Genomic DNA, 15,032 nt, shown 5'->3' with positions numbered 1-15,032 from the left:
AGTACAAATTATGATAAGAGTCTGTGACATTAGTTACCATAAAATTGGTTAACATAACTGCTGATACAAGTAGAAAGCTCAATCTAACAAGCTCTGATTGAGCAAGCTTTATTTATTTAGAAGGGCTATTTTAAACTACAACATTATGGCAAACATGTGCGTCTAGATATAGAGACTGCACCACATACACTTCCTAAAGCATATCTATTATCTATGTACTACAACTAAATAAGGTTTTACCGCTGTGTGTGTAATAAGTTACTTAAAAAATAGTAGATACAGGTGCCGCTCACCTGTACTATTTTTAAGTAACTTATTACACGAGGTAGCGAAGAAAACCAATCGCGATCTTCAATAAAAATCGATTTTATTTGTTCAAAGACTTTTAAGCCTTCTGTATCGACTTGCAATATAAAGTCGGCGCCACCATCGATGACGTCACTGTATCTCAATCTTCTCGTTAAAACATGCGATAAATTTATTATTTTAAACATGAACACTTTATTACAAAATTGTCACTCTCTGTTCCCAAGGATATTTTGTCTTTATTTAATTGTAGCTATCTTTACATGATTACTGATAAGAACACTATTAATTTAATGCTTAAATAAGTAGAATCTTAAAGCTTAATAGCTTGTCCAGCAACCTTGACCAGTTTTTTCCAGTTCTTGTTACAAAACCCTACCCGGCAAACAATGGGCCCTAAAGTCGTAATTGCATTGAGATTAATAGTTAATTATTGAATTCATCTGGTACAGTCAGAATCAAATACTTAGTTTGGTAACACCTAAAGTAACCAATAAGTTCGCAACACGCCTTTGTAACAATGAGGGCTATCGTTTTTATACTTAACAGTTGGCACCCCTGGCGATTGACAGGACCTTACTCTACAGTGGCGCCATCTTGATGAGTGCAAATACGATAGTCCTCCTACCACTTTAGCGCTCACAAGTTGGCGCCACTGTCTTCGCTACTAGCAAGTGACAGGACCTTACTCTACAGTGGCGCCAACTGGTGAGCGCTAAAACGATAGCCCTCATTGGAATAAGGTTGTGTTATCAACTTTTTGGTCATTTTGGGTGTTACGAACTATTTGACGCTGACTGTACAAGCAACTTATAAAATATCCGTGAACCTATACAAATGTGTAATAATAATTGAAATCTTGAAATCGAAATTCAATAACATCTTGATTATTGAATACATGGTGAGGGAATTACCCATCGCAAAGCCTTGAGAGACCTCGATTCCGGGACGTGATATTAAACTGTATTTAAGTATGAAAAGTACTTATACCTATAGATCCGGAATCGAACTCTCTTTTGTTGTCTGTTATGAACAATGGGATACACTCAGCGAGAATATCACATTTTCCATTTCAACAATAAGTACAGACAAATCCGAAAGCGCAAAAGCGAAAATTTTAAAGTAGTTGATAAAAATGTTAACGGCATCTTTCCTCTTTATAAATTTTTCATTAGTAACTTTGACCAAAAAATAAATACACCAACAAAACGTGCGGTTCAAAACTAGCTCTTCTTCTTGAGTAGGGTAAACAATAACCGACTAGACTAACCTTTAAGTATACAGAAATAATTTTTTTTTTCGTTTAGGTGAGATAAGACCTTAATGAGATCTTTTCTTCTACATTCACAAAGTACGGCGTCACTAAACCACTCGTATTAAAAAAACTGTTTAAAGTTACGTTTTAAATGTCTTAAGTTACTCACTGTCATACTGTTGATGATGCTTATCTAATTACGAATTACTCTAAAGTATTCACACATCAATCAGTAATGAGATGCGCTACCGAAGATTACCGGTGAGCAAATTGAGTTGATTACAACAAACATTACAATGATAAAGATCTTAACTCGTAATAGGTACTTTAGACGAAAACAATCCCAACGATCGCTTCTGTTTCCCATAATAGTGTGATGCGAATTAAAAACATCTAAAAGTTCATAGTTTGTTAGATCACACATCATCAGATCAGAATCGGAGGTGAGATCTTACAGATCGTAGATTTGAAGATACATGATGTATACAGGGTGTTAGGTAAATGGGTATATGAGCCGACACTAGCCCATGTTAACATGGGCATATAAATGGTATGGTGAAGTCAGAAATTCGATATCATCATTTTAATTTATTTAATTTTCATGCAAAATATTTTTTATGAAATCCGATTTGTATGAAAATTTAAATAATTAAAATGAAGATATCAATTTTCTGACGCTACCATACCATTTATATGACCGTGTTACCATGGGCTAGTGTCGGCTCATATACCCATTTACCTAACACCCTGTATAGAAGATGTGACTTTGTTCCAGACGTACCTACCTAATTATGAAGCATAATCTTCTGGTACAACTCGCTTTTGTGGTTTAGCTTTAGGTTGACTTGGTGGTAAGATGCCAAAACTTTGAATTTTGGAATAATGAATTATATACAAACAATGGAATGTAGAGAATGTCTTAGTACCCTCATAAGTACACTGGACTGCAAAGAAAAAGGGTCGGTTGGAAAATCTTAAAATTTTCAAAAGTTTCTTACCTAGTCCAAAAAGCCCTTCCAAAAGGCATTTTGTAAATGCCTTTTGGAATTAAGTTTCAAGCATGAGTCAGGTGTTTAAAACCAGTTTAGGGCAGGACCTACCTCAAGGGATCGGACGTGGAAAACACGTCACTCGAGTAGCAATAAACTAGTGTAGCCACTTTCTACGCGCGTCGACTACCTGAATACCTACTTATAAAATGCTACGAGATATTGGCGACGTTCTAGTACCTTATCGAATGGTACAGATAAACTGTTCTAACTGATATACCTACTTACTGTTAAAAATGAACTGGTTACTAGCATTGTATGTATATGATAAAGTTGCGCTCGTGGAAGTGATAACAACTTTTCTTCTGGGTACCCCAATTTCTTTGGCAGTGTATCAAATGGGAGATCGCAGTGGCCTAGTTATAGGAAAGTTAGTCACAATCACAACATCTATCCCACCATAGGGTTTGGTGCGAATACAATAAACAACTGAATGTTTTTAAGAAAACTTTAGGTGCTCGTGAAACCTATTCTATTATGTATCCTAGGGCTTAGACTGTCTCCCTACTAAAATCAATCTACAAATAGTATCAGCGTGAGAAAACAGACAAACAGAACTACCTATCTACATACTTTCGCATTTGTACTATGTAGTTTGACTAAATCAGCTCTTTTTTGTTGCAGGATGGCTCCCTCTACGTGGAGATGCCCAACGTAATCCCCCCATGGACGGTCCGTGGCCCAGACAAGTACTGCATCGACACCTTCGTCTTCGAAGACGAGTATGGAGGCAGAACCACTCGGTTGGACGCGCTGGTCTGCTTCGCTGAGAACCAGGAGGACCATCATTATGTGCTGAGCAGCACTTGTGAGTAATCATCATCATCATCATCATCATATCATTAAGGGCCTCTTTCACAACCAAGTAAACTTCTGAGTAGATACTCCCTGATTAACATTATTTGGCAAGTGAAAGTAAGAAGCATTTTGCGTCTATGTCTTGTCAGTGCCATGGTTTCGTGCTACTCCGTGACTTTTAAGCAACAGTAACCTTGTCACCAGTACTTGCTACTTTACTCAGAGATGGTGAACGAGCCTCTTAGTCTCCACAGCAGGAGAACGATCTCTCTAATTTACAAGAGGCAATACTGAGTGTATGTATATCCCCAACCTGGCATGTTGGGTTTGACATAGACCTGATTTTCTCATATTTCTCCCTTGGCTGGCAGTCACCTCATAAGATATCCACGAGGAGAGTTGGGTTGGTTCTATTCTACTCTGCTGAAACCACTCGGCTAAGTAAATCATACGTCAATCTTAAAAGCTTTCAGAATCGCCAGCTTTTATGGTTCCATGGATGGTGGCCGGAAGCCATTATTTTTATTTCGCACAATAATGGATAGTTTCAATAAAATTAATGAACCTCATAAATAAATTGTAGCCATATCGCATGGTATTTTGGAATACCTACAGTTGAGTTTTACAATATCTTATCCTCGATTAGTCATTGTACTCCTTCTACAGACTTGAAATAAATATAAAATAAAATACACCGTTAACAAAACTGTACAGACGATAGCTCACTAGACACTTTTGTTGCAATATCGCACCTATAACAACTGCATAAGATGTCACATTGTCCAGCTTGACGTGCTGTCGGTACAATACCCATCAATCCGCGCAAGACGTGCGTTACCTACAGATTACCACATGGTATATTTTTTATTTAACCACGCATCGCTGATGAGAAATGTACACAATAGACTTCTTTAAGTAGGTACTTGTATTTTTTAGAAAAGAACTTGAGGATAAAGTTTAAGACAAAAATATAATAATCACTGACTCAACCTATTAAAATTCCAATATTTTAATAGGTAGAGTCAGTGATGCACATGTTATATTTTTAATACAACAATAAAAAGTTATGAACTCGGATCGATTCGGCAACATCTGGATAATAAAATTAACACATCATTCTCACTCAACTGGGTCAGTATATTTCAGAACATCTTGCTCTGTTTGTATCAACAGAGAATTGATTATAACGAGGCTCGTGGTTCGTATACTTGATTACAATGCCAGCTGCGATGGGATCGAATCTTACAGGGAGCAAATTATGTCATTCATTCGTTTTAACCTGATGCAGTCCACTGCTGGACAAAGGCACGAATTTCCACAACAATCAGTCCTGCACTGCCCACTTCCAGTTGCTTCCCGCGACCTCCACCAGATCGTTGGTCCACCGGGAGGAGACTGCACCACGTTATTCAGTCCGGATCGCCACTCGTATACCTTTCTGCCCCAACTGCCAAGTTCTATGAGCTGGGCACATGTCCATTCGTTTGGCAATTCTGCGAGATACGTTTACTTTGACTCTCCTACGAATCTCCTCATATTGATCACTTCTTCCGATGACGATTCGATGATTTCTTTAATTCGATCTATTTGTTCCAGGTATGCTAATATCATGCGTGTTTATCCTGGCTACGTGCGCGGTATACGCATGGCTGCCCGAGCTTCGGAACCTCCACGGGCGAGTTCTGATGGCTTACCTCAGCTGCCTCTTCGTCGGTTTCTCCTTCCTGACAGCCATGCAGATCTTGTTGGTGGTTGACAACATCACGCCGTTGACGTGCGTCATTATGAGTGAGTAGATTTGGTTTATTTTCATCATCATCATCTTCATCATTTGTCCTTATACACAGTAAAAGCGATGGCAAATGATGGAGAGTTTGTACCATGTCAAGAGAGAGTTACAACTGGCTTAAGAAATATTCTTTAATCCTAACATTTAATTACCTAATGTTCAAAATGTGACTCATTTTATGCAGAAAACTTCTTATGCTCATTTTTTTTACCCATCTACGATATGTATGTACGAAGCTATCACGAAAGCGGAAATAGATAGATTCGTAACAATAACAGTACCTGCCTACATTGTCTGGGGCATTGGTTTTTCCAGTTACATACTGATACAACCAGCAACTTTTAACCAACAACCAAGTAACGGTATGAGTTCTGCTTCTCTATAAACTCATAATTAATAAAGCCTATCAAAAGGGAATCATCATCATCATCTCAGCCATAGAACGTCCACTGCTGAACATATGCCTCCTTGGGGGAGCTTTCCATGTTGCCCGGTCAAAAGGGACTACCTAAGCACAACAATAACAAAACCATTACAACCAATTTTAGTTTACAGCCATAAGTAAGGTGACAATGTGAAACTGTTCGTTTTCACATAATAAGCATGACAATCCATTACATTTTTCCCATGGCTACAAACAGTACTTATCTTCAACTGTTCTTCGTTTTAACGACAAAATTAACATGGAAGAATTCAAACTCATAAAGGTGTCTTTTATACTCAGGAAACCACTATATGAAAAACAAATTATAAAAATGGTGGCTTAAAATTTCCCCCGGATATACGAAGACTTAATGAAGTTTGATTGATTAAATGTCGGTATGAAAAAGTTTTGCTAGTTAGGTTTCACAAAAACTACTTGTTTTTACGTTTTTACTGACATGGGGTCACGGAATGTACTTTTCTGATTAATGTTGGATCATCGATGATTAAATTCCCCAAAACTTAATTAACATTTCAAGCATGTCCATCTATTTAATCCAAAAAAATGTGACTGTGGTGGTTACACCTTGAAGAAGACGAGTGACTTGGCAATATGTAGGTAGGCTTACTTGGCAATACCTTACTTCTACAAAAAAGGATATGCCATCAAACGAGTTGATAGTAGGCATATTTTTCGTTCCTTTTTTGCTTTAACAGTTATTTTGTTTTTGTTACCAGTTATACTTTGCTTTTTGTGATGTCTATCTTACATTAAAAACATCGATGTCCTCGATTCGCTTTACACGTCAAATGGTTGAATTAGTGGAGATTCCACTAGTGTCAATGTCATGTTTTGTGTAGATTTTGCGGTCTAACGCGTTAGCCCGTCAAGTGGATAATGATTGCTGTACAAAAAGTTTAAATTTATTTAATTAGAGAACTAACACAAACAGTTATAAATATCAGCTTAGAGTTATTTCCTATATCTGCTAGCTAGATTATATTTGCTTCTTTATTTTTCCTATGTAGGTATGTTATACAAGTTACCATGATCAATTTACGACACATACCTACCTAAACTAGCTCTTATTTCGCCTCATAAGGGCGTTGTAGAAATAGTTGTATATTTTAATAATTTCTCATATTTTTTATTTTCAACGAAACTTTAGACGTTTTATCCAACATTTTTTTATTATATATTATCTATGTGTACATTAACCTTAAACAATTAAAAGTAGATATACTATGTGTTTGTGTCCATATACAAATACATACACCCTTAATGTATTTGTTCATTTGGAAAAATTGTTGCTGTATCCGGTTTTGGTTGATAATTAACCGGGTCGGAATGGCTAAGGATTAATGTAGATGATGACAAACTATTGGATAACAACAAAAGAAGGAACGAAACTAGCTAGCAGAGTGGCCTACTTAGTTATAAATTTAGGAGCAGATTTTGATTATGCTTTTGACTTTTGTTTCTATTAGCCCAGTAGAATTAGATTTTAAATCGGAAATAATTCCTACAAAAGATTTTATTGCTTTAATAGCTTCATTGGTTGCCCATTAAGACTCTCCTAGGTTTTCGACTTCGACGGAGTTGTGCTTAAGTGATGGGAGTCGTTCAGGTGAGTGCCAAGAAGAGGTGCAGCAACCGCAGTTAAGGAACGGCTGGGATAAACAAGGATAGGCGCATCCAGCTCGTAAGCCTTGATAGGGTTACACTGGTTGAGGCGCTCCTTTTCAAGACTTGAAAGCCTGCGGGTAACGAGCCATTGGACGTGGAGAGGGTCATTAATTCTACACATATTTTATACTTTGCCGAACATTTGCACGAGAACGGTTTGTTCAAAACATATGAATTTGGTCTTATTTAATGCAGGATTAAATGCCCTTCAACCGTCAGGAAGACCACTTTTCGATAGGGTAAGTCCTTTACGCGGTATAACCGGAAAACCGAAAAAGCGCCCCTTTCGGGGGCCCCCACCACTTAAGCACAACTCCGTCGAAGTCGAAAACCTAGGAGAGTCTTTATGGGCAACTAATGAAGCCATTAAAGCACTAAAATCTTTAGTAGGAATTATTTCCAATTTAATCCATTTTTGTGTTTAATTCTACTGGCCTATATGGGCAGTTGCCACTAATACAATTCTGAATTTCTGAGGTAATAAAAGTAACATTTTTTTTTGTGTGTAAGTTACCTACTTATGATTTCACACACCTAAAATAGAACAATTGAAACCAATTTCCAAAATGAATGCCTTTAACTTAAATCCATAACTACAAAAACCTGCTTACCTTGCTGACCCCATGATAACCACACGAAGTCAACCCATCGTCTGCGGTTGTAGGTGGATAAAATAAGGTAAAAACACAAATAACCCGTTCTAGTCTAGTTGAGGATTTCCACATTTAGACTGAGTTGCACCACCTAACTTTAACCGTAACTATAACGATAACCGGCGTTTTTTGTATGGAGTTTGACAGATTTTTGACGTTTGTCAAAGTTAAAGTAAGATGGTGCAACCCAGCCTTAGTAATTAAAGCTTTGCAGCGCGTGATCAAGAATCCTGTAGAGATACGAGTATAAAAACAGAAGCAGATCAATTTAGAAATTGTTGGTTCTTAAGCAGTTGTAATAGAGATGAGTTTGCAACAAAAATGTATAAACTTTATGTGCTGTCAACTGTAGTTACTGCTTGTCACGATACGTTATCTGTGTAGGTAATTCTAAAGTATTCTAAACTAGCTTTTGCCCGCGGCTTCACCCGCGTGAAATTAATTTGAGCAAAATTATAGCCTATTATGTTATTCTGGGTCATAAACAATAATACTGTAAAGTTTCATCAAAATCCGTTCAGTAGTTTTTGCGTGAAAGAGTAACAAACATCCGGACATCCAGACATCCAAACTTTCGCATTTACTTATATTATTAGTAGGATAACATAGCATTTTCCTGCGTCTCTACATACCTGTAGATTGTTAAAGTATATTGAACTGCTTCTGCCCATGGCTTTGTATGCATTTAATTTAGTCTAAACATCCTTAGAAAGAAACATGATCAGAAAACACAGGTGGGAATTATCTGAATCAGGTATACTGTTTGAAACAGTTGATTTCACAGTACTTATAGGTAAATAAGGTACAGATGACTGAACCATTGGTCAAATCTATCTTAAAAATACTGTAACATGAACATTATTAGTGGATCTTCATTATCATTTCAACTTGCCACGGAAAATTGTTATATAGGAAAATTCTGTCATGAAGTGTCATGTGAAAATTTCCCTGCAAAAAGTTTATATTTCCTTATCAACGACATAATGAATATTACATAAGTGGCTACATTACCTGAAAAACAATTGATAACGTTAGGCTACTGAAAAAGACCACTTTGATAACATTGGCATATCAAACTATACACCGTAGCACCTTATTCCTTTGAAATAGGTGCGATTCTGCAACAAAAATACATAATATGATGTCCTATGTCATGATACCTAACATGATAATGTCAAACCACGATACTAACCACTTCGATAGGTACCTATAAAAATATTGTTTTAATATGACCTCCAAATATTCCATCATTTAAGTTTGTTGTCGCCACGAAATGGCCCTAAAATGGAAATTTTATCAGATATACTATCCTTGAACTGAGATTTCAATTGGTTTATAAAATGGCATTTGCGGCTTTTACATAATATGCCACATAATTTTACCTTATATATTACTATAGAAGGAAAAACCATTAGGTATAAGGCCTAATATGAGGCTATATTTTATATCACTGCAACGCGTAGAGTGCCTTTATGCTTAAAAAAAAATGGTATGTAAATTACAATGACAAAAATGACTAAAAGCTTTAATTTTAACACGATAAATATTATATTATCATCTAAGATTTTCAGAGTTGATCTATTCTCTACATTTTCATATAAAATGACTATCAACCGGAAAAGCTATAAGTTCTCCTAACTTCCCTCAGTAATTCGATTTATTTCATAAAAATCATACCAAGGCCTTTACAGTAGTTTTAAAAGTGCTCATGCGGCGCTTATAATTCCTCATAAAAACCGATACCTATGTAGGTAATGCAGTTCTATAATAATACTTAATAAAAATTCCGGCTATTTTTAAACTTATGTGGTTAAACAACGTCAGCAGCAAATTGTTTACGGTGCTTACCGATCTTAATGATGATCACCGTATTACCACATTATACAGGGTGTTAAATTTACAATTTAAACGATGTTCATGTTGAACATGAAAATAATTAAATATTCACTAGGCTACCAAATAAATATTCAAACGTTTATTACCCCGTAAGATAAACATATCCTGTATCAGATAGCCGATATCAGGATGTCTATTTTCATAAATACTTTGTAAGAAAGTAGTAGGTATGCAGTTACGCCACGGCATAAATACTTATCTATTGAATTGAGAATGTTTAGAGTAAAATTTTGAATAATGAAAAGAATATTATAGAATACAAGACGTAATTTTCATAAACGCATTATACCTAATTAGCCTTTTATACTAAAATGAATTATGATTATCCCTATTAGTATAGGTAATGGTATTAGTTAGATAATTTTCAAATTATCTAATATCATTATCAATAGCAGGAATGACTTCTGCAATGTCTCATTTGGAATTAAATCCATTAACAAATCTATTCTCATTCTTCATAGTTAAAACGATGTGCAATAATTTGCTCCAAAAACTATCGTTAATGCTTCTTTGTTTTAGTTTAGAACAATAGGTAGGTACTTACTGACTGTTGTTTAGTTAGTATGACCAGGCCTGGCTCACTCCGCGCGGTACATCCGATAATTACCTACAGCGAAGCGCCCCGCCGGCGGGTATTATATCAGTCGAGTGTCACGCGCGCGCCCGTCAGGACGCTGGCGTGCGTTGTAGTACCTAATTCTATGATCGAAGTATTATTACAAAATGGACATAAAGAGAAAGAAATATTATTGTGCGGCGTTCGGGTGTTTAAATTCGAAAAGAAATCTACCGGATTTATCTCTTTTTTCACTTCCCAAAGATGCTGAAAGGTATGTTGGCCATGTAGGTAATCAATAATTCTTAGGATAGTATAGGAATCTAACCTACCATGACTACTGCTCAGAATGCGTTCGTTCGTTTCAGCAAATTAATGACGTCCACTGCTGGACAAAGGCCTCTCCCAAGGTTTTCCATAATGAATGCGTACTTACCTACATACGTATCTCATTACAAATAAGTATTATTAATTCTTTTTTTACTAGACACTACTAGACAGCAACCCTAACAGCGTAAGAAGAGTTCAGAGGCACGCGATAGAAAGAGACAAAACTTGTAGGTGAATAAAATTGTAGGTACGTAGTGCTGTGCGAGCTGAATTCCACTGTATCGCGTCGTAGCAAGACTCGCATTTATTTAAATCGTCTTGCGGAGTAATCCTTCTGTACCTGTACTATTACTTATTCTGTGGTATGACTAAATTCTATTGAAAAGATTACGTACCTACCCCCCAGCTACCCACTCATCATTTTATTATTTCTAAGATTCTGTACCATAAAGGTGGTATAATTATTATTATGTGTACCACTATATACTCATACCTACATACATAGATCAACCAACATACATATTTCTTGAATGGTCACTTAATTAAAAATAAAATCACAAAAAAATGTAATATTTGGAGGAACATGGACGGTTTAGCAGATGGTAGTGTAGTGTAGTATTTAGAAAACAAAGCTGACGAAGCACTGGACGCAGGCCGCTACCAACCGGGCAGCATGGAAAGCATTGCGGGAGGCCTATGTTCAGCAGTGAACGTTCTATGGCTAAGATGATGATGATGATAGACTTATCGAAAAATACTTAGTGGAGATACTGGTAATATATAGAATGCTTAGGCTCAGTTGCACCACCTTATTTTAAACGTTAAAATAACAATAACCGGTGCTTTTTGTATGGAGTTTGACAGATTTTTGACGTTTGTCAAAGTTAAAATAAGATGGTGCAACTCAGCCTTAGTAAAGAGTGGTAAACGGAAGTGATAAGAAAACCAATACATATTAGTTTACGTTTTATATGAACCTCACACGAACGAAGTAGCAGGCGTCCGTTAGTGATATCATAGTTTATCAATAGAGTATTTCGGCTCCTATAAGATTTGACGAGACTCATAAAAATAATCTAAGTAGCTATTGTTATCAATGGCGCCTATTTATAAATGGGTCTCGTATGGGAGTGTCGGCCATAGATTGAAGGTTTCATTTATTATTTTGGCTTGTATCAACAATAAACACTTTTATAGACACTCAAAAAGCTTATAAATTATTTCTTTAAGGACTGAACTTTTTCAGTAGCTTTTTAGGTAAAGGAAACTTTCGAAGTCGCGAACTTACAGACGATAGCACAAAGTGAATTTTTAATATCGATTCTGGGTTCTATAACATCTTCTATAAATCCTTACGAATTGAACTTCGTATTCTATTAAGTTCTAATAAAGACAATGAATAAAGTTACAATAAAATTCTCAAATAGTAAATAAGTAACCGTAATAGCTAGTTTACTGCTGTGATATAATTTATTATTATGATCCCATATCACCGAAAAGCTTTTATACGTTGTCTACTACGTATAAAAAACCAATTGCATAATCACGAATATTTGGCTCTATTCCAACGAGTTTAGTTAAATTATTGACAAACACGCTCTTTTAAGACACTTAAAAACGACTCCCGACTTTCTATTGATATAATTGAGTTCAATGTCTTCTCAAAATAACAACTAGGCCACTAAGGTACTATATTTAAAAAAATGCAATTATTTTTAGGTCATCAAAACCCTTTACTTATTAGCACGCACGCAAATGCAACACGTAGGTACTGAAAATACCATGTTTGTTCAATAAAAAATTGGACCCGATTCGAATCTTATGATTAAATTTCCGATCGATTAAAAAAACGATATGCCCTATAGCTTCAGCTTCCTCTGCATACCATCGGAAAAACAAAGGTTTCGAAATACAAACGAAAAACTAACCTCTACCTACCCTCATGATTGATGTGACATACCCCGTGCATCCGCACCGATCCTATTTCAAAACAATCCAGTTGGTGTATTTTCCATTGATATGCCAAAACAGATGGCGCCCGTCTATTTTTACAAAACAAACGTGAAACGACTTCCGATAACACTCCGACAGAAAAAACAATGATATAATAACATCATAATAATATTATATCGAAAACAGATATAAACGAGATGAGTACAAAAAAGCCGATTTATCTGCACCTTATATGACAGTTAGCAGGCTGAATATTTCACGCAAACTGTGGAGTGTCAAAAGAACAACGAATTTGCTAATTGCTAGTTCGATAAACTGTCATTGGTTCAGAAAAATTGACTTTGTTACAACTCACCTCTGTCTGTTACATTACAAGTACAACTGCCATATGTTTGTCTCGAAGCGCTGGTAGGGCCCAAAAGATAAGGAGACATGTAAAGTGCCCCATAAGGGCTACCTTTTCATTTTTTTTACTACATTTTGACGTTCTTAAGTGCCACTTGTTTTTTTGTTTTTTTTTTTTTTATGCTAGACAAGGCAGGTATTTGACCGCAATCGCACCTGGTGTTAAGTGAGATTTAGACTTGTGGTCTAAACTGAATAAATATTTTTGGTTTTGATTTTGATTTTGATTTTGACTCTCCTCGGTCTCCCCTAACGCACACCACACAAAAAGTATAGAAGTCTTGCTAATTTATTTAATTTATTGTTTCAGCTATCATCATCTACTTCTCTCTGCTGGTGGCTTTCTTCTGGCTCAACGTGATGAGCTTCGACATTTGGTGGACTTTCAGGTAAGAAGAAATATCGACTACATTTTCTACATTTTTGGGCTGAATATCGATATAATATGTGTCATTTGTACCTATTTCTAGATCTCATAAATCATTTTCACCTAATCTAACACCAATAATGTAAGCATGAAAATATCTATCATCTCGATACACTTACAAATTGCCGTACTAATTGAGGTAAACAAAGTTATAAGCTATATTTTTCCTTATACATATTTCTTGTAATCGAAGATTGGTTGCTACGCAAACAGGTTAATAATAATTGTAGAGGTAATCCGACCGATTTTATCGAAAAGAAGCATTCATATTCTCGTATATTTTGCCGAAACCACACGACACTAGCTCTAGCTATGCTAGCTACAGCAAAGAAAGCCTCAGTATTATAAGACGCTATGTTGTATTGTATTCTTTGAACATTTTCAATGTCTGTTATTTATATGAAATACAGCTCGCAGACAGCGAAGGTTAACGAAACCTAAAACAAGCAAACAAAGTTACAGGCAAAAGTAAAGTTAATGAAAAAAGGATCAGCAAGTATGTGAAATTTATAGTTTTGGGTGTGAACTGCGTCAGCAATTAATCTTCAAGGCTTAGTCACCGTATTTCCACTGTAATTTAGCTTTAAACTTAATTAACACGCTTTGGTACTTTTCCAACAATTTGGGGCAATTTAATCAAGAATACACCAATTAGGAATATCGTGTGAGGTTACATTTGGTTAGTAGAAGACGTGCAGTACACACTAAACAATTTCCAAGTATAATAGAAAAAAAAATACTCGAAAACGACTACTTGAACAAGGCTGTCTATATCTCTATTGTGGAAAAAGCGTTAATAAAATCGCTTGATTTGAAGACTATCAAAACGTCCTGGGGCCTACCTAAACGCCTGCTCAGTATGGATGGAGTACTTATTGCATCGCAAACAAAAACTAGTAAAATACGAGGGTGAATGAATGTTTGGCCATTAATTAGCTATTTTAGGAGGGCATCGCAAAAAGTTGAACCTTTAATAGGGGTCGCAGTCTTTTGACATTTGACATTCAAACTTGTATACAACGAGTCAATGACATCAAACTATGAAAACTTATGTAGTTGGAATAGAAGCGGGTTTGCTTCTCAAATGTATACTTAGTCCGATGCTGTCGATTGTTAACGAAACTTCAATTTATGACTGTAGCTGAAACCCACTGTACCCACACCCATAAATGTCCTAATTGACTGTCAGTCCATCGGGTCATCGGCTGACGTAACTTCGCTCAAAAATAGCCTATAATGATCTCAACTGTCGTCTGGCAGATGCTATTATCAGAAGGAAATCCCCAAATAAATTACCATGTACAGTTGATTGAAACTAACACGCGTCGGTCTTTATTGCCTGGAACTAAAAGAACAGTTGACATAACTGTCTCGCTCTAATGACAGATGTACAGACAAGACAACACGAAAAAATACGTCATATCTATTGCAAAATCGCCTCTATTACAAAGTACAGATACCACAATATTTAGGTCAACAATAGTGACTTTTCTTGCACTGCTTCT

The 15,032-nt window shown here is 36.1% G+C and overlaps 1 protein-coding gene across 7 annotated transcripts in view; it reads left to right on the top strand.

The window, feature by feature from the left end:
• Positions 1-15,032, top strand: part of LOC135075294 (G-protein coupled receptor Mth2-like) — a 56,635-nt gene that overhangs the window by 29,218 nt on the left and 12,385 nt on the right. For all 7 annotated transcript variants that reach the window (XR_010258000.1, XR_010257999.1, XR_010257996.1 and 4 more), the window contains 3 exons: positions 3,235-3,418; positions 5,005-5,196; positions 13,411-13,489. Coding sequence is in view for 2 of the 7 variants with exons in the window: in XM_063969686.1 (XP_063825756.1) it covers positions 3,235-3,418; positions 5,005-5,196; positions 13,411-13,489 (455 nt within the window). In the remaining 5 variants the exon portion in view is untranslated. The remainder of the gene's footprint in view (positions 1-3,234; positions 3,419-5,004; positions 5,197-13,410; positions 13,490-15,032) is intronic.

The sequence above is a fragment of the Ostrinia nubilalis genome, chromosome 10 (assembly GCF_963855985.1).
Source record: "Ostrinia nubilalis chromosome 10, ilOstNubi1.1, whole genome shotgun sequence".
NCBI classification, from domain to species: Eukaryota; Metazoa; Arthropoda; class Insecta; order Lepidoptera; family Crambidae; genus Ostrinia; species Ostrinia nubilalis.
The sequence above is the reverse complement of the archived record's forward strand: the minus strand, read 5'-3'. Positions and strand labels throughout refer to the sequence as shown.